General features: G+C 41.7%; 3 protein-coding genes across 4 annotated transcripts; 1 reads left to right on the top strand and 2 right to left on the bottom strand.

Moving 5' to 3' along the window:
• Positions 1-6: 6 nt before the first annotated feature.
• On the bottom strand, positions 7-5,195 carry LOC108238788 (diazepam binding inhibitor (GABA receptor modulator, acyl-CoA binding protein)). The gene is made up of 4 exons (XM_017421095.3): positions 5,037-5,195; positions 3,558-3,675; positions 2,033-2,095; positions 7-257 (listed from the first exon to the last, which is right to left on the bottom strand). Exons 1-4 carry the CDS (start codon positions 5,049-5,051, stop codon positions 184-186), a joined length of 270 nt encoding a protein of 89 aa, XP_017276584.1. The 5' UTR covers positions 5,052-5,195; the 3' UTR covers positions 7-183.
• Positions 5,196-7,205: 2,010 nt separating this feature from the next.
• Positions 7,206-11,876, bottom strand: lg6h2orf76 (linkage group 6 C2orf76 homolog). 2 transcript variants are annotated; one of them, XM_017421126.3, is made up of 5 exons: positions 11,578-11,874; positions 10,618-10,668; positions 8,365-8,402; positions 8,047-8,128; positions 7,206-7,554 (listed from the first exon to the last, which is right to left on the bottom strand). In XM_017421126.3, exons 1-5 carry the CDS (start codon positions 11,705-11,707, stop codon positions 7,478-7,480), a joined length of 378 nt encoding a protein of 125 aa, XP_017276615.1. In that variant the 5' UTR covers positions 11,708-11,874; the 3' UTR covers positions 7,206-7,477. The 2 variants fall into 2 exon arrangements, with proteins under 2 accessions (XP_017276615.1, XP_037832219.1); XM_037976291.1 differs by lacking the exon at positions 7,206-7,554 and adding an exon at positions 7,765-7,955 and having other exon boundaries at positions 11,578-11,876.
• A 6,135-nt stretch (positions 11,877-18,011) lies between these two features.
• LOC108238821 (complement C1q-like protein 2) lies at positions 18,012-22,802 on the top strand. The gene is made up of 2 exons (XM_017421131.3): positions 18,012-18,727; positions 22,152-22,802. Exons 1-2 carry the CDS (start codon positions 18,200-18,202, stop codon positions 22,329-22,331), a joined length of 708 nt encoding a protein of 235 aa, XP_017276620.1. The 5' UTR covers positions 18,012-18,199; the 3' UTR covers positions 22,332-22,802.
• The last annotated feature ends 2,110 nt before the right edge of the window (positions 22,803-24,912 follow it).

Here is a 24,912-nt window from a genome sequence, read left to right as displayed (position 1 = left end):
GGGGGGGGGGGCATCCGAACAGATGACGACGACGACTGCATTCACTTCAGGTCATTGGACTAGTGGTCCCTGAAGGCTTCACGATAACTCGTTAAAAATAGTACTCAGGTTTTAAGGCATTGCACATGAGATGAGGGGATGACTGGTCTGAATCCGCGCGGCGAGTGTCCCAGTTGGCCGCCATTAGATTCCATATTTCTGCTTCAGCTCCTCCACCAGCTGGATGTACTCGTTCATGGCGTCGTCTTTGCTTTTGCCTGACAAAAAAAAAGGGGTTAAAGAACAATAAACAGTGAATTTGCTCACAGGGGCAGAGTTCTCAGTTTGGTGAGTTGTGTGAGTTTGGACCTCCCCTCTGGTCTGTACCTTATACAGTTTCTAAATTGGTTTTGTTCTGCTCATGAACTTTGTGCGAGTGTTTATCTATAAAACACCTGAAACAATCAAAGACAATGACGGTGAGTTAGAACATTCCCTCTGATAAAGGACTGGGGCATATACCGTTCACGATAACACTCTACTAACGTCCTGTAGAATGTGTCTTTTAAAAAAAAAAAAGAAAAAGGTCCATACCTTACTTTAGTGATTATTGAATTCATTTCTTCTGTGCTCCAGAGGATTCTCATTGAAAACAAGACCCAGTATCCTGCATTGACTTAGGCTAGTACCTCACCTGGCTGTGACGGATGGAGACTAGTTAGGGACTTAAACATCTGAGAAAACTAGGAGAAAATATGCTGAAGTTTTGTTGCAGTCTCACTGAACTCTTGAGTATTTGTGACCAGGGAGCCGTGCTTCTGAGTTTCGCTCGGGCAATTGTTTTTGAAAATCACGGCTTATAAATGGCGTACATAACGGCATTATAGGCTGAGCACGTTTTTTTGGTTGCCCACCTTGGCAGCCACCAGCAAGTTTATGATTTAATCTTCTGGTAGTCTCACTTTTTGGACCCGGACGTGTTTTCTGTCAGACCTCTCGTGCTGGTGCTGGTTTTTAGACTTTTGCATCTAATTCACTAAAAGTTGAGCTTTTCTTAGCTTTATCAAACGCATCATAACTCTGTGTTTAAGTGTCCAAATTGAAGGAAACAGAAGTTAGGGAGTGTTCAGAGGCTGTAAATGAGCCCAGGTAAATGGCGCGGGTCCTGTTTTGGAAGGGCAGCTGGAGTAAATCGCTTTTGCCAAAACTGACATGCGAGTTCATCCAAGCGACTGGACTTCAAATACTTAGGGTTGACTGTCTAGGAAAACAGGAAGTGTGGTAAAGAGGTGAAGAAGAGAGTCCAGGCAGGATGGAGAAAAGTTTCGGGAGTGATTTGTGACAAAAGGGTGGCAGCAAAGGTCAAAGGAAAGGTTTTACAAGACAGTGGTGAGAGCAGCCATGTTGTTTGGTTTGGAGACAGTGGGACTGACAAAAAGACAGGAGACAGAACTGGAAGTGGCAGAGCTGAAGATGTTGAAGTTCTCCTTGGGAGGGACGAGGATGGACAGGATTAGGAATGAGGTCATCAGAGATACAGCACAGATTGAAGGACTGGGAGATAAAGTTAGAGAGGCCAGACTGAGATGGTTTGGACATGTGCAGAGGAGGGACAGTGGGTATGTTGGTAGAAGGATGTTAGAGATGCAGCTGCCAGGAAAAAGACAAAGAGGAGATATATGGATGCAGTCAGAGAGGACATGGAGGACAAATCTGGTAAATAAATACTAAACAATTACTCTGTAAATCTGGTGATTTAATACGGCTCTGATGTCGGTATGCAGCTCACGTGTGCATGTCCTGTGACCTGCCTCCTGCAGTCTCAAATCTACAGCTCTTATGTCAGAAGGAGTTACAGAAACACATAGGTGCTGGATGGAGACTCAAAAGAAATAAATAAATTAAATCAACGCAACATCCAGACTAAGAAGGAGAACAGGACATTTGACGGGGGCAGCTCAGACTGTAATCAGTGAAGGCTTATGTGATGCAGATGTGTTGAACATCGATGATGTTAGTGACGAATAACAACACTAGTGCAGTTTTTACACACCTTTCTGCTTCTCCCAGGCATCCCATTTAGCTTTCCCGGTGAAATCCAGCATCCCTGGACGAGCTGGGCAGAGAACACAGACACACACGGTTTAAGGGCCTTCACAAACAGAAGCACTTAAAGTCGAATCCCTCCTGTCGGACGTGTAGTCCAGGTACTGACTGCTGATAAGATCTGCACAGAACCCCAGCTAACGGCTAATCAAACAGGGAGTGGACATCTAATGTACTTCTACATGAGATGGATTGCTGACATGAAGGTCTGTAGGCATTTACACTGAAGTCTGGTCAAGTTTTCTATATGAAACATTTTCTGTGCAGAGCAGAACATCTGTGGTGTATCTCTGGGGTGTCAAACTACAGGACTCAAGGGCCGCCGTCCTGGAAGTTTTAGGTTTTTTTCTGCTCCAACACACCTGACTCAGATGGTTACCTCCTCACCGAATCATCAAGTCCTCCAGAAGCACGTCCACAAGTCATTCATTGTGGGCCCAGTCCCAATACTCGCACTTCCACCCTCGTGTCCTTCAAATGCACGTTCACGCTGAAGGCTCTGAGTGCGTAACGTGTCCCAATTCTCCGGAGTGCTCTTTAGCCCCGCCCCCTTTGCGTTCTACATCTGCCCTCTGGCTATGCCTGCATCCAGGCGGACGTCAGCTGAGGTATTTACCCACAATTCATTGCTGCATGTGACATTTTAAATTTTTTCTATTATTTTTTTTAACAATGAAAGGGTTTTGAATTAAACGGCAGAAATATGGCAGTGGTGACAGAGCAAGCTGCGTTTGTCACAAAAAAAGCAGTTTTTAATGTAAAGTATTGATATATTTCTTGTTTCACTCTGCTGTACAGGTGTGAATACTATCAAACTTTGCTCCGTGTTCAACAAATCATGACGAAACACATTTGAACAGCCAAATATCTCCTGCTATGACTTTGGAAAGCAAGAATACCTAAACTGTACTTTTAAAATCAAACTGGCACCTTCTTAAAATACCAAACCAGTGACCAGCCCCGCCATGTTGGATGTCGCAGTTACGACGCAGAGGCGCAAGTCGGTGATGTAACCTGTACTGTCCCAATTCTCCACTTCCTGCATGCTTGTAACCTGCGTGCACTTCGACTGAGTACGCACTTCATAGAGGGGCGTAGGGTGGAGTGCGAGTATTGGGACCGGGCGTAAACCGGGTGTTTTAAAGCAAGAACACAACTAAAACATGCAGGTAAGCGCCTCCCCGAGGAGCGGAGTTAGACACATGTTGTGTATCTAGTAAATTTAAAAGTCTGAACTGTCTCTTTATTGTGGCTGCTGCCCTACTCAGGTTAAAGCCAGCTCTCCTACAACAACCAGGCAGTAAATCACAAACAACAGGAGCGTATTTTAATGTCTGACTACATTCGTTTTGTCCCCCTTCTGAGGCCCAACGACGTCCACGACGAGCCGCTTTTGTTCCTGAGCCACCAGGGAGTTTCAGGTTCCAGCTGTTGGTCCTGTTTGGGACACACACACACACACCACCCCCCACCTGTGTTAACGTCCCCCACGGTGGCCTGCTTGAACAGGGAGTAGAGCTTCAGCATCTCATCGTCCTGCGGCTTGGCCTTCAGCTGCTTCACCTCAGCTGCGGCGGTGTCAAACTTCGCCTGCGGAGATACAAGAGACAGGGAGAAGAAGGTTTTAGGTTATGCGCAGAGCAGGGCGATGCTGTCCCCTCACCTCCAAAACCCCATCAGTGATACCAGGAGGAGGTTAAACAAACTCTGAGTTAACTTACTTGCTATACCCAGTGGGTTCAAGACAGAAAGAATTGTTATTTTGATGATTTTGTTGATTAAAGAGGTCAAACTCCTCTAAAAAGAGATTTATTAGTCAAAGTATTGATTTGTAAAAAATCTGTATTCACTGCAGAAAGATGCCTCTGTAAAATAGGATTTGCATTTTACAGTTAATCGTTTTGATTAAGAAAATCAAGCAAATAAAATCAAACAAAAACTGGTAAATTGTGGCCGGGCAGTTTGTGAACTCACTTGAACTTCTGCAACAAGTGAAAAGTTTCTGTATCTATCACCATCTGAACTGATAAGCTGAATTTGTGGCCCAGTGATGTCATGTATACATAAGGGTCATCTGCGGAGGGGCTGCTGGTACCAGAAGAGTAAAAAAAAAAAAGTGCAGACATTGATCTAACTTTAGCTGTAACACTGTTCAACAAAGTGATGAAATCTGTCCTGACCCTTGTGTCACCCGGAACAAGAATGTTGAAAACATTTTCTTTTGGGGGGGAAGTTTCTTCTTTTAATGCCATTTGCTATGCTTTTTAATTTCCACTTACTTTAATATTATCAGAACCTTTTACTAGGTATACTAAAAGCAAAAATAAAACTTCTGTAAATATGTTGTCAAAAAGTGACTGTTATTACGACAGTCTGTAATCAAAGAGTGGAAATATAAAAGGCCGAAAACTGTTGTGTCTTGCCCCTTTTTTCCCTTCCCGGTACCCGTAGAGCACTTGTACCGTAATGCTCAGTGTGAGGGCGAAGCTGAATTCTGTCTCGTGTGACAGGTCAGGAGAGAGCCGGAGCTGGGAGGGGTTCGGTGTTGGAGCTGTTGGTGGTGTGTCACCATTAAACAAACAGCATGAACTATGAAATTAATATAATGAAGCAGCTGTTTTATTTGAACCTTCCATTTTGGGATAATTAAGCAGATACGAGCCGTCGGTTAACAAAAAAAATGAAAAAAATAGAAATAAAAAAGACAGATATTAGGAACCAATTAAGCTGCTGCACGTGATCAGTTACAGTGCACACTGAACAGGAACACTAACGCGCCTTTCGTCAACAACTACAGAAACCTCACATCATGGGGCCATTCACGGCGGTGCAGCCCTGTTCACAGCCCCCAGTCGACCGTCCATGTCGGCCCGGCACCGGCGTTCGCCCGAACCTCTCGGCTGCATCGCCCGCAGCTGTAACGGGACAGAATAAACCGTTTAAACACAAACCTGGAGGTCAGCCATCTTTAAGTCAGACAGTCAGGGTCGCAGGACGTGGAGCAGACAGATATGTGTTCTGGACTGTGCACACTAGCTGCCCTCTGTCTGTAATAATGTAGGCTAAAGTCCACCGTCTCCTCCCCCATCAGACCACCGTTATCTCTGCGCAAGTGGACACGCCCTCCTTTAACGCGATTGGTTGTGCACATGAGTGACGTAACGCCGAGTGGGTGGAGCTCGTACGCTGGAACTACAAGGACTACAAGAAGCTTTTTAATGGAGGAAATGCTTATAACATTTTCGTAAATATACGATTAACAGAAGTGAATTTCGAGAAAGGATGGTTTACTGCAAACCAAGAAGAACTTCACATAATCAGAAATTCAGTTTTAAGTTATTATTTTCTATTGTTTTTATAGTCTTTATATTTACAAATGTGTAACTTGTGAAGTCAGCCCTATTCAAGATGGCCGCCACAGCTAAGCAAGTTTATCAAACACTGCAAAGGCTATACCTCAGCCAGGTTTTACAGATATTGAAGTAAAATGTGTCACGGTAGTAGCTGAGAGTCAGCCCAGCACATACTCCGAGGGCAAACTAAACTACTGTAGTCAGATGTCTGTCTGTTAGCAAAATATCTCATGAGCCAACAGATGGATTTTAATGAAACTTTCAGAAAGTAATCATTAGATGTGCATCTACAGCTCATTAACATTTGGAGTCAACCCAGTTTAAGATGGCTGCCACAGCCAACTGATCTTAAGGAAACAAAAGTGGCTATAACTCAGCCATGTTTACAAATATTGAGCTAAAGTTCTGGTGTGGTAGTAGCTGGAAGTCATCCTTAACACGAACTCCAAGTGCTTCTTCGTTGCACAACGTATTTGCCTAGAACTTTGGCATTCTCTGCTAGAGTCAATGCTGTCTGTCTGTTAGCAAAATATCTCATGAACTACTGGACAGAATTTAATAAAACTCTCAGAAAGTAATGACTGAATACACATCTAGAAGTCATTAACATTTGGAGTCAACCCAAGTGAAGATGGCTGCCACAGCTAATCAACATTATCGAACACAAAAACAGCTATAACTCCGCCAGTTTTACATTTACCGAGCTAAAATTTGAAGTGGTAGTAACTGAGAGTCATTAATAACACATACTCTGAGAGTGATGTCTTAGCGTAATGCTATTTTCAAAATTTTATGAAAAGATGTTACATCTCTGCCTCTGTCGTGTTGCAACATAAGGCGAAATGCATTCCTTCGTTGACCGCTGGGCTTTTAATTCGCCGTGCGTCCAACTGTTGAACTCCGCTTAAAGAAAACCCAGAGTCTGTCTTGGCCTTCTTTAAAAACTCTTATAAAAAATAAAAGAAAGAAAAACACTAATAATGGTTTCTTTGCAACCTCCTAGGAAGAGGTCAACCTACAGATAGGTTTCTAGTTCCTGCTCTGCGTGCCGTAGTCTGACGCCGCGTGTTGATAACTGCTCTGCCGAGAGTTAAGAGCTCCCCACGTCTTGTTAAGTCAGCCTTCTCGCTGTCAACCTTCGGCGATTGCAGAATGTCCTTCCTAAGCTTTTCTTTATCAAGAACAGAAAAATACAAGTTGAGTGATCTACTCATTTTATTATCTTCCCTAGAAAAGTGTCACCTATCACACAACAGTTAGTACCTGCTGCCAAAAGGCAGCAGATAATGGGTTTGCCTGTTTATGTTTGTCTGTTAGCAAAAAATATCATGAACCTGTCAGCAGATTTGAAGAAAACTCTCAGAAAGTTTCCATTGGGCTTACAGCGGCAACTGATCAACTTTTGAAGTCAGTCAATTCAAGATGGCCACCACAGCTGATCAACATTAGACACAAAAATGGATTTAACTGAGGCAATTGAAAGTCATCCAATTATTTTTAAGGTTTGACCAAAGTGGATACTACGCCATCATTTCCTGACAAAAGGAGACCTTAAACTGAAACCGTGGCGTTATCGGCGGCGGGCGATGTGCGTTCCTTCAGCAGCCTTGGCCCATAACCAGGTGATAGCAGGTTGACGTCACGCTGAGGAGCTGTTCCTCTGCCGCCATCTTTGCGCCCGCTACAGCTCACATCCCACCCACTGCTTACACTGAAACACTTTGCTCTGGAAACGCTCGAACACAAGGCATAAAAAAAAAAAAGACGCAGCGGTCAGAATTTATTGAGCACGTTTATAAAAAATTGGCAACAAATGAATGTCCATGAACGACCGTTTACCGGAAAACAGGAAATAAAAAGGCGTACAATCATGCTGTCGTAGACAGCTCTGGTTTAAATAATAATAATAATAATAATAATAATAATAATAATAAAAATAAAAAACACTGTATAAAGACTGAGGCCCAGTTTGGTGGTTTTTCTTGTTCTCGACAGGCTTCGGTTTTGTCTCGTTCCTCTTCAGCCCCTCCTGTAACGGCTCACCAGGTGGTTTCGGGGTTGGCTTTGTACAAACCGTAGTCTTCTCTCCTGAAGAAGGCCACCTCTGTCTCATTAGCTGGAGAGGAAAACCACAAAACTAGTGGGTCATTCGCTCCTAATGTTAGCAAGGGGCGTTACAACGTTCTTTACATTTAGCTCATTCACTCTTAAAACTGTGAAGCAGAAGAATGGACAGATCAAATGTTCCAGTGACACCTTTGTTCTGCAGCAGGTGAGCAGAACGTTGTAGCGGAACATTCTGTTCTCAGGCTACGTTCACACTGCAGGTGTCAGTGCCCAGTTGTGATTTTTTTTTTTGTTTCTGCGTGGTCGTTCACATCACATGTTCACATGTTCAATGCGACCTCCATCAGACTCCAGTGTGAACGGTCTCCAGTTCCTGAAAATGACCCTCAAGAGCAGAAGAAGATAGGACCACTGAGCCACGGCCGTCCCCAGATGGATTTCCCTACAGGACTTTGATCAGAAAACCGCGCTGGTCTAAATGTCCCTTCAGTCACCAAACAGAACAGAATCAACCACATGACGATGATTTAGAAATTCTTACCCACTCCGGCAGCTCTGAGGGTTTGGTCGTGTTGCAGAATGAGCCGCTCATCATCATCTGTACTCATGACCAACTCATTAGTCTAAAAAAAAAAAAAAAAAGAAAGATAGATAGTCGAACCCTTGACAATGACAGTACAGTAATAGTTCAGATGAAGGAAACATTAGATCTGAAGCGGACTCGCAGTTTCTGAGCTCCTGCTATGTGCTAACAGATAAACTGTTTCCTCTCCTTAAAAATAAGATTCAACAAGCAGTGCTCTTCTCCATCAGAACTCTGAACCTAAATGCTACCTGTGAAGTCTGCAGAACCCTTTACCTTTGCTCCGTGAGCCTGATGAATGATCTTCATCGTGTCTGAAAACACAAAGGAACACCATTATACAGAGTCTGGGGTTGTTTTTTTCAGTTCACTGACACAAGAGCTTTCTGTAGAAGACTTTAACCTGAGAATTTACTGACCCAGATCTATGACATAGAACCTCCACAGGATCTTCAATCACAAGAACTGCTCTGGACCGATCAGAACCAAAGACTGCACAGGTAGCACTTTACAACATTTAAATGATACGAGGCCACCTTAAACCCATGACTGACTGTTTAAAACTGGTATATCATAATAACATCCCATTCTTCAGTCCCTCCAGGAAGTTGTGATGTTGCAATCCCAACTATTAACACTAATTCAACCGATCCCTGTAAGTCTTTGCTTCGACTTATGCTTTCGACTAATCGCCGTGACGATTCGCCTTGGCTGCCTGGCCAGTTTCTCTGCCTGTGATTTGAGTCTGGAGGATGAAAACATGTCTGATGCCACAAGACCACATCTGGCTTTGTCAGCCTTTCATGACGGCCAGTCATTTATCCAGGTACGCCTCAGAAAATTTAAATATCACTGAAAGGTTTGCTTTTTTTCAGTAATTTCATTCAAAAAGTGAAACTCAGATATTATACAGCCTGATTTTATTATAATCAATTATATTTCAAGTGTTTATGTTTTCAGTAGTGTCTGTCTGTCTGTCTGTGGACAAGATTACTCAAAAAGTTATGAAGGGATTTTCATGGCATTTTTAGGAAACATCAAACATGCTGCAAGGAACAAGTGATTAGATTTTGGTGATCTGGTCAAAGTTCAAGGTCAAAGGTCACAGATCACTCCATACTCTAACTCTGCAGCTGTAAACAGGAATATTAAACTCCACAGCTGGAGTGATGGGGTGATGGGACCAAAGGTCAAGGTCACAGATGACCTTGTGCTCTAACTATGCAACCATGTAACAGAGGAAAATTAAACTGCACAATTGGACACCTCTTAGGTAAAGAGTGATCATCAATGATTTTATGGTCATTGGATCAAAGGGGAACAACACAGTTGACCCGGTGCTCTGACTCTAACAGTGTTATATAGGAAAGTCAAACTGCACAGCTGGACACCTCATGGGTCAAGGATGATGCCTGTTGGTTTCAGGGTTCATGGGGTAAAAGGTCACAGGTAACCCCTTTGTTAAAACTTTCTCTCTGCTCCTACATGTGACCCTTTTGTTTCCTCCACCAAAGAAGTTTTGTTTCCGGTTGTGTCCGCTGGTTTGTTTGTCTGTCTGTTAGCAAAGATCAGATAAAAACTAAAGAACGGATTTGGAGGAAACTTTCAGGAGATGTTGAGGTTGTCACAAAAACAATGGGTTAAATGTTGGTGCTGATCCAGATTGCAATTTTTTTTTTAATCACGCTGGGGACTTGGCGGAGGTTGGCGCTCCCTGAGTGGTTCTTTCATCTGCTTTTCTGTGCAGGATCACGGGGGAGTTGGTACGCAGGTCCACAGGCTGAAGGCCTCCATGCCACGCCTCATCAGTGCAGTGATTCATACAAAAGGAGCTCTGACCAAGTATTGAGTACATTTACTGTACGGCACACTGACATACTTTTTATTGGACCACCATTTCCTCTGTTAATCAGACTTATGCAATATTCTAGTTTTCCGAGAACCTTAATTTTGGGTTTTCATCAGCTGGGAGCCTGAATCATCAGAATGAACCAAAATAAACACTTTATTTTAGACTTTGTACATGAGCTCGACTTGCTTGTCTGATAAAAGGCTAAAAGTTGCTGCATTTTCGCGGACATTATAAATAATATAGATAGGATCTCTCACAACAAAGAACCCCTGCACTGGCCTGCCTTTCATATGCCAACCATCCCAGTGGTAGAGGGTAAAAAGGGGACATTTTTTGTTGCTGTGTTCCTCTTTTATATACAGTCAAAGTGATAAATACTCTGCTCACTGGATCACCTTTTAGAAATTCAGACTTTATCTTTTTTTAGGTAATAAAGAGTCTGGAAACACTGAAGGTTTCCATACGTCGTTTTGATTTTTCCAGACTTATCCAAACCTGGAAAATACTAAAATCAAATTCCGGACTTTTCCGGACTGCAGAGGAAGCCCATCACAGAGGATCTGAGACCCCAGGATCTGAGACTATTTAAACAACCTTCTTCAGACGCATTATGGGACTCAATAAATCACATCACGTTAGCACATTATCTCAGCAATCAAACGATCAAACATACATACCATAAGCATATTTCCTGAAGGGGGGAGGAAGTCCTGGTCTTGTTGCAATATCTGGAAGAAATGTGATGTTCGTGAGACTTTTCACCCACTTTTTTTTTTTTTTTTTTTTTTTTGATGAAACACAATCAGCTCTGTATGAGATACCACGGCCTCACCAAAATTCTTACTGATAAAAACCCCCCACTAAGACAGAAAAAAACAACATCCGTTAAATCATGGTTTCATCTGTTTGTACGAGATAAGTGTCAGGGGTGATTTATGATAGAAGGCATCATGTTGTATAATCCAAACTGTAGTCTTCTTGGTGCCACATTTTAGAGGATTTATTGGGAATTATGCAATTTAATAAACAAAAAGGGCTCTGGTCTAACAGGATGATTAAGATTAGAAGGATTGCAGGTTTGCTAGTCTCTGAAAAATTACTGGTCAAGTCAAATGCAGGAAAGAGACACAAAATAAATAAATTACCCCGCAGACCAATGTATTTCAATTATGCACGTTAACTTTTAGTTTTTAATATTTCTGCGTGGCCCAGTACCAGATAACCCATGAACAAGGAACTGGCCCATGACCCGGTATTTGGGGCCCCCTATCTTTAATGATTGTAATATATATGTAAAGAAACAGTTTTGTGATTAAATTTGACAGTTCCAACGCAAACATCTGGTCACCGTCTAATTGCTGACGTTTAAGAACTTATGTCTGTCTATTTAACCTTTAAAGTTTAAGGATATTTTGTCAAACTGCTACAGACAACTAAAACGACAGAAAAAAGTCAAATTTATTTATTTTCTCCCAATTTTTTTCAAACTTGTAGTTTTATTTTGCACTGAGCTTTGACAGTGTAGTTTAAACACTGACATGAAACTGGTGAACTCGGTGTTTTAACGAACCCTGCAGTGTAACGTGACCCAAACTGCACAGAACCGAACCCAGAACTGAGCAGAACCCTTTACTGACCGTCTCTCACGACCCGCATGAAGTCCTGAACCGTCTGGTCCAGACTGACTCGGTGGAAAACTACAGGCTTGAAGTTTCGGTGCTGGAAAGACCTGACCAGCCGAACCGTGACGACAGCCGATGAGTCCATGTCCCCCGGACCGGCCCGCTCTCAGTGTGTGACCCAACTCTGTCAGAACCAGCCTCCTGCACGCCGAACGACTGTTTACAGCCGCAGAACCGTGGACCAGTCCTGGGGAGAACCGAATCATCGAGAACTTTCAGCTGGTTCAGGCCCGAGGAGTCGATCACAGAGCGCCTGCGCAGTGCTTCTTCTACCGCCAAAACCGGAGGCAGAGACGGTGAGCTGCTGCCCCCCTCAGGTCAGATGGTGCTATTCACCGAAGATTACAAACAGAGAAACACTAGAATGGCCACAGACGGCGCTAGGCGAGATTTGTGGCGGCCATCTTGTAAAGAGCTACATGTGTCGCTTTGTACTGTATACATGTAAGAGCGACACATTGTTAACGTTGTGTGCGTGTCATATGCTGTGCAATCAGCCTAGAAACGCATAGAAATAGTTTTGTTTATTTTAATAAACATATATCATGCAGTGTGAAAACAGGAGACAAGAATATTCTGTACTAAGTCTCTGAACAAGCACAGTCAAGCATTATCGGGAAACACCGAACTGCCACCAGCACTGTGGTAAAATTACCAAGTGCTGTAATTATTCTAACCAGATCACTACAAGCTGCACTTTAAGTACAAGTAAAGGTGCCCAAGGGTAGTTAAGATAACCAAAGATTGAAGATATTTGTACTTTTATATTTATTGGTGACATGCACTCACAAATGTTTTTGTTGGGCAATGTGTCATTGTGGAGTTTGTAACACACAAGAAAAGATTATGATTTTTTTTTATGTTAATAAGGCTGGTGTTACAACAAGTAAGTAAGAATCTGTCTTGATACTTTGTTAAGGTTTTCCTCAAGTTTATTTACCCAAGTCTTTGAAAGCTGTTTAGCAGCTTTGAATTGTTCATTTATGTATGTTAGATGATTAAAATTTTAACCAAAAACATATCGTTGTTGAATGTGTCTCAGAAGACCGACAGTCCAGAGGTGAAAGATGTCACTAAATCACAGCAAAACCCTCTAGTTCAGCTCTTCTCCACAAAAAAAAAAACAAAAAACGCATGAGCAACAAGAAATCCAACAAAGCTCACATGCTCAACCATCAATAACCGAGTCTACAAGATACAGAAAAAAAACACACAAGGACTCCACAAAGATAATCAACCATGATAGTTAACGGAAAAGAAAACTGCATGACCTAAGGTTGAACGAGCTGAAGCAAGATTTCAAGATCCACTATGACAAATGGAAAGGTTCTGCTAAAGATGCAGCCTCATACCTATTCAGATGACAAGCTGCAAACTATCGTGTACATCATTAGCGCTGGTTCAAATGAACTGAATGCAACAAATGAAAACTGGTGTCAGGAGGACATTCTTAAACCACTGCACATCACAGAGGCAGTAACAAGAAATACTATCAGGACTGCAACATGTTTGAGAGAAAAAACACCTAACAGCCACAGATAGATATACTACAACTCAATGAAGATGAATCTGTTTCTATGTGTGAGAGGTCATATAAGTCAAGTGATTACTCACAGGTCACCAGTCCATCTAATCGTTCTCAAGCTTTATGCAGAGTCGCCTCTAAGCACTTCATTGTGACATCTGCACACAGGCAAGAAATCGCTTCTAAAATCACTGCAGCACAGGAACTTTAGAAATCTTACATAAACACCAATGTCAGCAAGAAGAACTTCTTAGACTGTAAACTGAAGATAAAAGACGCATATCCAGAACAAACAGCCTAAAGACGGAGGAATGAGAAACACGGCTGCAAGAAAAGCTTGAAGTTGAAAACGCTGCTAGAAGAAAGCTGTTGGACAACTGGAAGGTTTCAGTTTGTTCATGTTAATAATGAATTTTTTTCATATACCAGAATTAGTCATGGAGTTCATTAGAGTTCATTGTCTGGACCACTACTCTTTATTTTACATATGCTTCAAGTAGGTCAAATTATTAGACAGCATAGGATAGATTTCCATTGTTCTGCTAATGATACTCAGTGATATTTATTTATGAAGACTATAATCTGTCATTAGAAGAAAGCAGTAGAGAAAACAGTGGAGGACTCTGGTGAAGTGAGTCAGAGAGTTAGATTGGTTGAGCAATCAAACAAGTGATCTAACTGATCCCTGCTCGCTTAGTCAGAAAAACAATCTAAAACAAGGATTGCTATCCTGCAGTTTCTTTCTTTCTGAAGCTAAAGCATATTTCATAATTCCAACCTTTTGCCTGTACTTATTTTTATTTTTAGGAAATATGTTTTGCTGTGTTGTGCAGTGAAGAGGAACAAGACCCGCAGCTTTCTCTGCTTGTACACTAATTTGCATTGTAAATTAGGATCCTGGGGCTAACTGGTTTTAATGTCACGGTTCAGTGCCCCTTTCTGGTTTAATGCAAATTTTTCTTATTTCAGGCTGTATTTGTTCCCTTTTCCAACTTTATATCCATATTTATTGCTTTTGTTAGCATTCAGAGACAACCAATGTAATGTATGACAGTGTGTAATGGTTATTAGTCATATAAAACATACTGAGACAACTATTTGGATTTAATTGTGTCAGTAATTTACTGCCTGATGGAGCATTTAAATTTTTGGGTCAGATAATCAACAGTGGAAACATCTGATCTCTTATCAGATCCTATATGGGCTGGAAAAGTAAGGATAGCTTTTGCAAAATAATGTAATTTTAAAGAGAATATTTCTTAATGCAAATATGCAAGAAGCCAGCTAAGACTTGAAATGATAGTATAGTATATTATCAAACCTTTTATAAAATGGTTCTGTGATACGGCTGCAAAGACAAGCCTCTCTTTAAGCTGTCTCCGGTTGTTCATAAATCACCAACAGAGCCACGTCCTGCACTGATCTGAGACTTCATAAATGAAGCTGACATAATGGAGCCGAAGGAGGAGCGGAGTGTAAATAAGTGGGACTGATTAGTAGCCTTACACATAAAAAGTGTGTCAGCCATTTCCCATTCCAGATCTTACAGCTGGCTGATCGTACACATCATCACATTTATCAGCTGTTACGGTGCTGTCAGTACCTTGCTTGATGGCTCAGAGGTGTAATAGCAGCAGTCCTTTCAGAAATCACACCATGCCCAGTTTGAAGTATTTGGTGAAAGAATTGATCTTTTTTGCTCTGTAACATTGTAAGTTAGAGACTGACCTGTCATTGATTTATAGACTGTTAGCTGTTTTATGACAGCAGTAAAAAATCAGGAGCGTCTAATTACTGATGGTGATGTGAGGAGCGTCTGGATCTCTTCAGTAATCTGCAGTCACAGACTTCTTCCCAGAGAGAACTGTTAGATTTCTGACATGTAACATGGTAAACCATGATGCTGTTGTTTGTTCACACCTTAAAAACTTGTTTGGTTCTTTAAAAACACTATGGAGGAAATTCTCCTGATTACTCTGTTACATGTTACCATTTAGACACATATCATCCAATATACTTTACTGTTAGTGATAGTTTTGGGGGTATAACAAGTAAATACTATTTTAAGTTAAATGTTGTTGGGTCTTGATCAGCATCCTTTTGTCCTACCCTGAATTGAATGAACTATATGGATGTGTTTCCAACCTGTTTACCCTGAACTGTGTTCCAGGCCTGTTTACTATGGACTGTGTTACTAACTAGTTTACCTTGGATGTGTTACCCACCTGTTCACCAGAAACATGTTCCTGAGCTGGTTACCTCAGACGAGTTCCTGATCGGCCTCAAAATGTAGACCTCTTACTCTTCTTATGATGTCCTACATATATGCAGCTCTCTGTAGCAGGAAGGGAATCTGTTCAATTTATTAAAAGCATGAATTGAATTTGGAATGATTCAATAGTCCCTGATTGGTTTTAAGTAAGTGTGTTTTATTGTGCCCTGAGTGTCCAGTACCATGTAACCCATTCATGGTGGGCTGTAGTCTGGTTGACCTTCCCAGCAACATCTGTGTTTGGAAGTTCTGTTTCTGTTTGTGACAGATTGGACCTCAGGGTCTGACCTAAGCTGAGCAGACAGACGACTGCTGGCCAGACTGGCGTCAGTTCATCTCGACTTTATACCCCTCACCAACAACATGTCAACAAAAATGTGTCTACTGGCATTTTGTTCTTGTCTGCTAAAATAATAATAGTTGTTTCTTTAAATTCTTGTTTTACTTTAAAAAATTAAATTAAGCTGTAGGCTTTTGACATTCTCAACTTAAACCAAAGTCAAAGTGATATAATTCAAAAGGCATCCTTGTAGATACAGTCAAAGAAAATCTACTTTTTCTTATTTAACACTGACAAATGGTTGGGTTTTGTTGTGTCCATCTGTCTGCCGTGTATCTGAGGTCTTAACAGACCTCAGATGACTAATTTCGGGTGACATCATGGTTGACCACATGTGTCAAACTGACAATTACGTCAAACTTGACTGAGAGCCTAACATTTGATTCTGACTACAGGAAATATTCAGATATGATCAGAACACCACCAAGCTGATTATTGTGTCTAAACAAACAGAAACAACAGTTTGTATTGTCTACTTTGACTCTGTCAGTGTTCCCAACAGTCCATTTTAATATGTTACCACATTGTTTTAAAAACAAATTTCATCATTTTGATTTTATTCATTTATTATTGTTGTAATTCATTCACATAGTAGTCATTAAATCCCCCATTGCAGCACAGACCTGTAGTGGAGGATTCCACTCCAGGTGGATCATTCCTAATGGTTCAGTACCTCCATAAGAAATCTGTTGGGCCTCACTGGGGAAGGCTGGGATATCAAAATGTTGAGGAGATTTGGTAGGTTAAATGACCATGCCATTCAAATAAGGGCATTTGAACTAGTTTAATTGGTTTTACCTATGGTTGTAAGGTATAGATCATGACTAATAGGTGGTTCAGGCACCTGACCTCCTCTCTCTGGAGGTTTTATACAAATGTTCAACCCTAGAAATTGCAGATCCATAGATACAATTTATATGCATACAATTTTTTATTCTACTTTTCCATAGTCTGTTTTCATTTTAATCCACTGGTTTTTACCATTTGTTGTTATTTTCATTTTCCTATGAAAGCAGTAATAATTGTTTTCTTGTCCCTCAGCATTAGAACCATCCTCGCCAACAGGATTCAGTTAACAACGCTGTAATGACCACAGACTCATTGATATTCTTGCTGACAAACTGTCTTATATTTTCAACTTTAATAGTTTGGTATTTAAATGTTTATTTTCATTTACATAACTTGTTGACATTAGAGAATTTTTTTCACAGTTAGCTCAGACCAGATACTTCTTGTTAGAGTCAGTGAATATAAGTCAATTCCTTTTTTTCTTGTTCTTAGCACTTGAGAAAGAATAAAGAAACTCTTAAAGATTTTTTCAAAAGAACAGATTAATGATAATAACCAACTTAACTGGAACATTATACTGTTTGGTATACTTGTTTAAACTAGTGTTGTATAATAGTTCTATAATCAAGTTCTGGGTGTGGGCCAACACCAACATTCAGCTATAATTACATTAATGCTTTTTTTATTCATACAGGTAATATATTTTAGACTTCGGTTCATCATATGTTTGTTAAAAGACCCAAAGTTTAGACACTGAGGGGGAGTAAGAACAAAAAAGGAAAGTGTTTTAAAAAAAAGGCAGACAAGGCAGCAAACAAACTAACAAATATAGACCAACATGAAGCATAACCAGAACAAACTAAGAAAACGGAAACATGGAAGAAACAAGAAGGAAAACAAACATCTGGATCTGACAACGAGGAGGATAAATAGGGTCATATATGAATGGATAGATTGATGATGGTTGGATGAATGGATGATGGTTGGACAATAAATGGATTGTTGGGCAGACAACTGCATGGATGTTTAGATGAAAGGTTGAATAGATAGTTGGATGAATGGATGAATTACACTTGTTTAACTGTAAAAGTGACCAGTCCTTAGCTTATTATTATGGTCCTGGTGGAATCACTTTAAGTTCCAGACTGAGGTCCATTCAGGGAGCTCCAGACAGTACATAAACAGGTATGATATTATTGGTTCAGAACTTTTTCTTAGAAGCCCACTTCAAAATGGCCGGAGTGTCCCTTTAAAGTGATACTTCTCCGATGGAGCTGTCCGTGGTCCTTCCTGCCCACCAGCCTGCGGACGGCACCGCACAGAAGAGGGTTATTGTTAGAGTCTGGGTCCAAACTGTAGGCAGAGGTCCTGACAACCCCTCCTCCTCCCGCTGGGGGCCTCTGGGCGCTCTCAGACCCACCGGGTCCACAAACATCAAACCGGATCACGGTCCTGTCAGCTCCGTGAGTCCGAGTGAAAGTGGCACCACTCGGAGCGCCGCAGGCTCAGCTGTTCCCTGTCTCTCTTTGGACCGGATCCACCAGCTGAGCTGCAGACCCCCCCCATTCGTGCCACACTTCCACCATCACGACCCAGAACGAACCGGACTCTGCAGGAGAGGACACCCGTAGCTGCCGTCTCCGGTACCGTCATGGTTCTGGCTCTGATCCTCGTGGTTCCTCTGCTGGTCCAAACTTCCAGGACCGACGCGCATTACGAGATGGTGGGAACCTGCCGGATGGTGTGTGACCCGTACAGCCCCACGGAGGTCCTGCGTGACCCGAGCGCGGTTCCATCCACCGCCTTCGGACAAGAGACTAAAGGCGAACCGGGTCGCCCGGGGAAACCTGGGCCAAGAGGACCACCAGGGGAACGGGGGCCGCCGGGTCCGAGAGGTCTACCAGGAGACTCTGTAAAGGCGGGAGAGGTTCTGGTTCCAGGCGAGCCGAGCCCTGTTGGACCGGGACACATCGCCTTCTATGTGGGTCTGAAGAACCCGCACGAGGGGTACGAAGTGGTGCGCTTCGACGACGTCGTCACGAACCTGGGGAGCGACTATGACGCGACCACCGGGAAGTTCACCTGCCAGGTGTCCGGGATCTACTTCTTCACCTACCGGGTTCTGATGAGGGGGGGAGACGGAACCAGCATGTGGGCCGACCTGTGTAAGAACGGACAGGTACCGGTTCTCTGTTCTATTCCCCCTCCAAATTTCGTCTTTTAACAAGCCTATATTTTAGTTTTAGTCATATTTTAGTCGACTGGAACATAAAATGTAGGGGTTATTAGTTACTTTCTGAACTCAATATTTACACCTAGATTAAACACTTAATGTGCAAAACACAGAGAGGGATTTAAAAGCTTTTATACTGTAAAATAAATGCATCTGGCTTTGGTTTTTCATTAGGAAAATCACAAAATACTGATGGACAGTAAGTCTGTTGAGACTGAAAACGAGATTTTACATGATGTTCTTAATTAAACGCTCAAAATAGTAATTCTATTTTTCAAATATTACTAATGAATTTAATCAATTAATAGTTTCTTAAAATATCAATTTAGCATTCTCTGGTAATCTTATCAAAAACTGAAATTCTCAAAAAATATTTTACCCACGGTGGAAAACAGTTTAAACAGCAATGTTTAAACAAAGATCTTGTACCATTTTTTTTTTTAAAAAGGGAAAAGGTCATTTTGAATTTGGTTGCAGCAAAAAGGTGTTCCAGCTCCATCTTTCTCTCTGTGAAACTTCTCCTCTTCTTCTAACATCAATCTGTAAACATTCAAGAACTGAGGAGAGCAGCTGCTGGAGGTTTTAGAGGGAATGTTACCCCCTTACTGATGGAGAATTCTAGCTTTCCTCTTTGCTGAAGTTTTCATTTATGATGCTCTAAATGTGTTCAATTGGTGAGAGGTCTGGGCTTCTGGCCGGTCAGTTCAGCATCTGGAGTCTTCTACACTGAAGTCATGTTGTTGTGATGGATGCAGTCTGAGGTTTAGCATTGTCTTATTTAAAAATGCAAGTTCTTCTTTGAGAAAAGACGTCATCTATATATGAGCATATGTTCTAAAACCTGTATATACTTTTCTGCTTTGGTGATTTTCCAAATGTGTAAGCTGCCTATGCAATAGGGACTGTTTCATCTCCATGCCATCAGTGAAGCAGGGTGTTGAATTGTGAGCTGATATGAGGCTGGATGATACTTCTTCTTTTTAGTATGGCCAGCTGTGGTTTCCAAAACAAAAAAGATTTATATTAAGCTGACCTAAGATCAGTTGTCCTCTTTGTCTCAGTCCATTTGAACTGATCTTTGGTTCAGAGAAGACAGCAGAGGTTCTGGATGGTGTTCACATCTGGCCTCTTCTTTCCCTGATAGAGCTTTAAGCAGCATCAGTGGATGGTACAGTGAACTGTGTTTACAGACAGTGATCTGTGGAAGTGTTCCTGAGTCCATCAGTGATGTCCAGAACAGAATCAGACCTGTTTTTAATGCAGTGTCCTCTGAGGGACCAAAGATCACAGGCATCCAATATTTACTTTCAGTCTTTGATTTCAGGAGATTTCTCCAGATTCTTGAAAACCTTTGATAACATGAAGTGTAAATGATGGAACATTCAAAGTCTTCGCCATTTTTTTGTTGAGAAACATTATTCTAAAATTGTTCCACTATTTTAGATGCAGGTTTTTGCAGACTGGTGAACCCCTGCCCATCTTTACTTCTGAGAGATTCAGCCTCTCTAAAATGCTCTTTTTATACCCAGTCATGACAAAAGGATAAAGGAGACAGGAAGACCCAGCTTGTTAACTTTTAACAAATTCTTACACAAAACGTCAAGCAGAACATCCCGGGCATGAGACAGATCCAAGTGGTAGCATCTGTCCAACCTCAGAGTGCTAATTTGAACAAAGTTTATCGGTAAGACAAAACAACAACTCCAATACCTGGAAGGCCGTATCACTTAGAGAGTAGCATGATCTGACCATGAACTGTGAACAGATATGCAGTAAACAGGAATATTCTGTTCCACCTAATGAGACCATCCCAGAGAGCCTATCAGTATCTTATAGTTCACACTGTTTACACAGTGTCTTGTCTTTCTTGACAATAAATGTAAAATGTGTCCATATGTGTCCTCTTCTCTTTCTGCCAGTCCACTTGTTTAGTTTTTTTGCATTAGTTTTAATGGGCGAGTGCATAGAAGGTCTTCATTTTTCATTTCCATTTTATTTCTTTATAAAGGACAATGGGTATCAATCAATATTGATGCATTAGACATCAACTTAGATGCACCAGAATTAGCTCAATCGGTAATTTCCATCTGTTGTCCTTCAGCAAGAAAGAAAGAAAGAAAGAAAAACCATAACTCATTAAACACCCTTGTCTGTTTATTGATGTAATATTATATAAAAGTTTTGCCCTTGGTGAGAAACTAGTGTCTGCAAAACACAAAAGCAAGCATGTAATCTGTCATTATTGTTACACTTTTCACATTTGGGGCCAAAGGTTACATTAGAGGTGGGTCTAGAGTTTGCAAAATGTTGAATTTAAGCTGTTCACACAAAAAGAACAGAAGGGTGGTCTAGTCTGGTTTGGGCCTCCTGAAACAGTTTTTATGTAGACGCAAGGCTGTAATTATTAAAAACCTTTTATGTATTCACAATCGGCGGCTATGGATCAGTGGTTAGAACAGTTGTCTTCCAATGAGAGAGTTGCAGGTTTGATTTCAGGCAGGAGTCACATGTTGAAGTGTACCTAAGCAAGACACTGAACCCCTCACTGCCTCTGATGTCTGTCCCATCAGTGTATGAATGGAGTTTAAAGCACTGATTAGTCTCCATAGAATGATTCTTTCAGATTAGCTTAGCAGAGATGTGGTAACGTCTGTCTGGATGGGTAAATGAGGGCACAGATTGTGTTGGATAGCACTTTGAGTGGCCTGGTTGGCTAGAAAGGCACCATGTAAGTACAGTCCATTTACAATAGCTATTCTCGTGTGGACGGATCAGATAGAACCAGGCTGGTGTTTGCTTGGTCAAACCTCTGTTGGTTTAAACCTTGGTCCTTAAGATCTTGGTCTTTTAGGCCCTTATTGTAGCAGAAGAAACACATCCTGATGACTGAATCTTGTCATTAAAGATTGTCGTGCTCAGGTGGAAAATCAAATCTCACAAATCTTACTAGGGTTGTTCATACATTGGGGGCATAGTTCAGCCCACTCATATCAACCATGATCTTTAAGCAAATTAAGAGTAAAATGACTGACGTTCTGTATCAGTTCTAGGCTCTCCGTCCAACATGAAATAAAAAACAAAATGAGAACAATCAGTTCTTTTTCTACTTTGATATCATTTTTATTTTTAGCAGCTGGTGCAAAACGTTAGGAAAAACGCAAATTTAAGATTGCTTACAATGTTTTATTCTGAACTGTCTGCTGCTAACATTTCTTATTTATTTCTCATTTCGTCTCGAGAGTTTCTGCTCTTCTTGTACGAATAAGGTTGTTGTTCAAGAAACTGATGGATTAGAACCTCTCTGCACTGACAGACTCCATTCAGTATTGGTTTGTCACTGTAACCTGAACTCTGAATGGTTGTTCCGCAGGTCCGAGCCAGTTCCATCGCTCAGGATGCCGACCAGAACTATGACACCGCCAGCAACAGCGCCGTCCTGCATCTGGACTCTGGGGACGAGATTTATGTCAAACTGGACGGAGGGAAGGCTCACGGCGGGAACAACAACAAATACAGCACGTTCTCCGGGTTTCTGTTGTACCCCGACTGATACAGAACATGGGTCTGGACTGGTCCGGTCCACTACAGAGGTTTATTCCCTGACGATAGACTATTCAAACCAGTTTCTTTGTTTTTCCAGTGTCCCAATCGGTGTAACCCAACCAGATGAAATGTCACATGTTTATTTTAATATAAATCTTATATTTGTCCAGTTTATTGTTCTTACTGACCCACCCCCACCCTCGCCTGACCTCCACTGCCATAAAACAGCTATGGGTTTGACTGTTACACAGTTTATACAGTGCGTTCTCATCTAACAGTATCTGTAACATTTATAATGTGTTTAAATATGCTGGTCCAGCTTTCTAACTGTAAAAGATTTTAGCTAAGGTTCTAAAAGTTCTGAATCCAGAGAACATGAAAAAAATCTGTCAGAACCATATAATATTGGACTGTTTCATTGTTCAAAACGTTTCAAATTCTGACAACTTGTGACCCAAGTATCACTGAATGAAGTATATTCTTATTACCAATACTACTAATAAATCAATGAAACAAAAACAGACAACTATTTTATTATTTTGATCAGTTTATAAAAGGGCTGTAATGGTACATGTATTCAGACCCTGACAGTTTGGTACAGACCTTTTGGACGGGTACAGTGAACTGATGACGAGTACGTCAGTCCCAGGTGATCAGCCCTCCCAGAGCGAGTGCACCTTTTAATTCACTGCATCTTCCAAGCAGCCTTGACAGAAACAAAGCAGAGAAAGAGACTACTCTCAGGTTTAACAAAGGTAGTACCCAGGTTCAGGCTAAACAGATAAGAACAATACCAGGAATAAATGTTTAAGAGTCTTTATTACTGGCTAGGTAAAGGAGAACTCAGGCAGGTATCTGGTGGGAAGGCAGACTCGTCTGAGGAGGAGGCGACAGAGATCCCAGAGGTAGATGTTTCACAATCCAGCGGGGCTTGACTGATGATGGTATTGATTCCAGGACAACCTAAGTGGCAGGACGCAGGCTGTGAGGTGACCAGGGCAGAGCTTGAAAAGTCCACAACGAGAGAGAGAGAGAGAGAGAGAGAGAGAGAGAGAGAGAGAGAGAGAGAGAGAGAGAGAGAGAGAGAGAGAGAGAGATAGAGTGAGAGGTCCCCAGAGAATCCAGAACAGGAACTCAAGGAGAGTCAGCTTGCGAAGAGGTTACGAGGTAACTGAATGATCCAGCGAGGACTGGATCTCTCCCGGAAGCCTAAATGCCGGTAGAGCTCATCAGCCGAATCGGGTGCAGGTGGGAGACAGGCGCTCCCCCCATGCCATTCAGGATCTACAAGGTGAGTCTCATCAACCATCCAGAAGCCGATCTCCACAACTACTTAAACCAGGGGTCTCCAATCCTGGTAGTCAAGGGCCATTATCCTGCACATGTTACTTGTTTCCCTGCTCCAGCACACCTGATTCAGTGTTTAAATGACCTCTTCATGTTCTGCAGAAGCCTGTTAATCACCCATTGATTCAAATCAGGTGTGTTGGAGCAGAGAAACAAGTAAAACATGCAGGATGATGGCCCTCTAGGAGCAGGATTGGAGACCACTGACTTAAACACTCAACACCAAACAAAGCATGGTTGGGTCAGAATAACATGTAGAAGTCGACACCTTGCTAATTCAAATCAGCTGTGTGAGGAAAAAAAAAAACCCCTGATGTGCCACTGATCTAAAACAGCTGCAGCAGAGACAGACAAGATGTACAGGTATGGCAGGCAGTTATATCATGTAAGTGACAGTTTATTATTTTAGTACTTAGTTTATTTATTCAACATCCCTGATGTGGCTCTGTGATGGACTTGCGACCTGTCGAAGGTGTACTCTGCTCTCGCACAGTGACTGCTGGAGACAGATGGGCACCAGGGGAGCAAGCGACCAATCACGCTCTCACTCACACCCATGGACAATTTTTAGAGTTATCACTTAACCTAACATGCATCTTTTTGGTCTGTGGGAGAAACCCTGAGAAAACCCAGACATGCACAGAGAGAACATGTAAACTCCACACAGAAAGGCTGGGAGACAAACCTGTGACCTTCTTGCTGTGAGGCAACAGCGCCAACCACTGCATCACCATGCTGCCCGACTCAGAATTCAGGAACCACTACTGTATAGTGTGGTTTATTTAATAATTTCAATAGTTTGTCCATTTGGGTTTATTTGAAATTATTTGGTTTCTATATTCACCATTTCACCATTCACTGACAATTTTTAATTTGTTTGTCTTTTTCATTTGGCTCATTCACATCAGTTTACATGAGGTTTTAGTGCCTGTTTTCCCTCCAAGAAAAAGTCCATATAGGGGGCTTTGGAGGTTAGAAGGTTATCCTCTGATTGGAGGATCATGGGTTCAATAATTAGCCCCTGCAGCATCCAAGACTTCATCCCACCTACAGACACTACGTCACTAAAAATTGTTCAAAGGGTGAATTTTGACACATCAAACCAGAATCTACATGTTCTTTTGCCTTTCTTAACAATGATTTCTTGAAAGAAAGCAAACTCTGAAGCACCTGTATGCATAAACATTTTGAAAATTGTACAAATAAAATAAAAGGTGCCTAACATTCCCTAAAGAAATGCT

This window comes from Kryptolebias marmoratus, linkage group LG6, assembly GCF_001649575.2.
Source record: "Kryptolebias marmoratus isolate JLee-2015 linkage group LG6, ASM164957v2, whole genome shotgun sequence".
NCBI lineage: Eukaryota > Metazoa > Chordata > Actinopteri > Cyprinodontiformes > Rivulidae > Kryptolebias > Kryptolebias marmoratus.
The sequence above is the reverse complement of the archived record's forward strand: the minus strand, read 5'-3'. Positions and strand labels throughout refer to the sequence as shown.

Excerpts from the sequence above, each read along its gene's own strand:
- LOC108238788 (XM_017421095.3), bottom strand. Across the intron at positions 2,096-3,557 it reads CGTGGGGGACGTTAACACAG|CTCGTCCAGGGATGCTGGAT; the intron begins GTGGGGGGTGGT and ends TTCTCTGCCCAG. Across the intron at positions 258-2,032 it reads TGCCTGGGAGAAGCAGAAAG|GCAAAAGCAAAGACGACGCC; the intron begins GTGTGTAAAAAC and ends TTTTTTTGTCAG.
- lg6h2orf76 (XM_017421126.3), bottom strand. The coding sequence starts at position 11,707 with ATGGACTCATCGGCTGTCGTCACGGTTCGGCTGGTCAGGTCTTTCCAG. Across the intron at positions 8,403-10,617 it reads CTTCAGGAAATATGCTTATG|ACACGATGAAGATCATTCAT; the intron begins GTATGTATGTTT and ends TTGTGTTTTCAG. Across the intron at positions 8,129-8,364 it reads ATCAGGCTCACGGAGCAAAG|ACTAATGAGTTGGTCATGAG; the intron begins GTAAAGGGTTCT and ends TTTTTTTTTTAG.
- LOC108238821 (XM_017421131.3), top strand. The coding sequence starts at position 18,200 with ATGGTTCTGGCTCTGATCCTCGTGGTTCCTCTGCTGGTCCAAACTTCC. Across the intron at positions 18,728-22,151 it reads ACCTGTGTAAGAACGGACAG|GTCCGAGCCAGTTCCATCGC; the intron begins GTACCGGTTCTC and ends GTTGTTCCGCAG.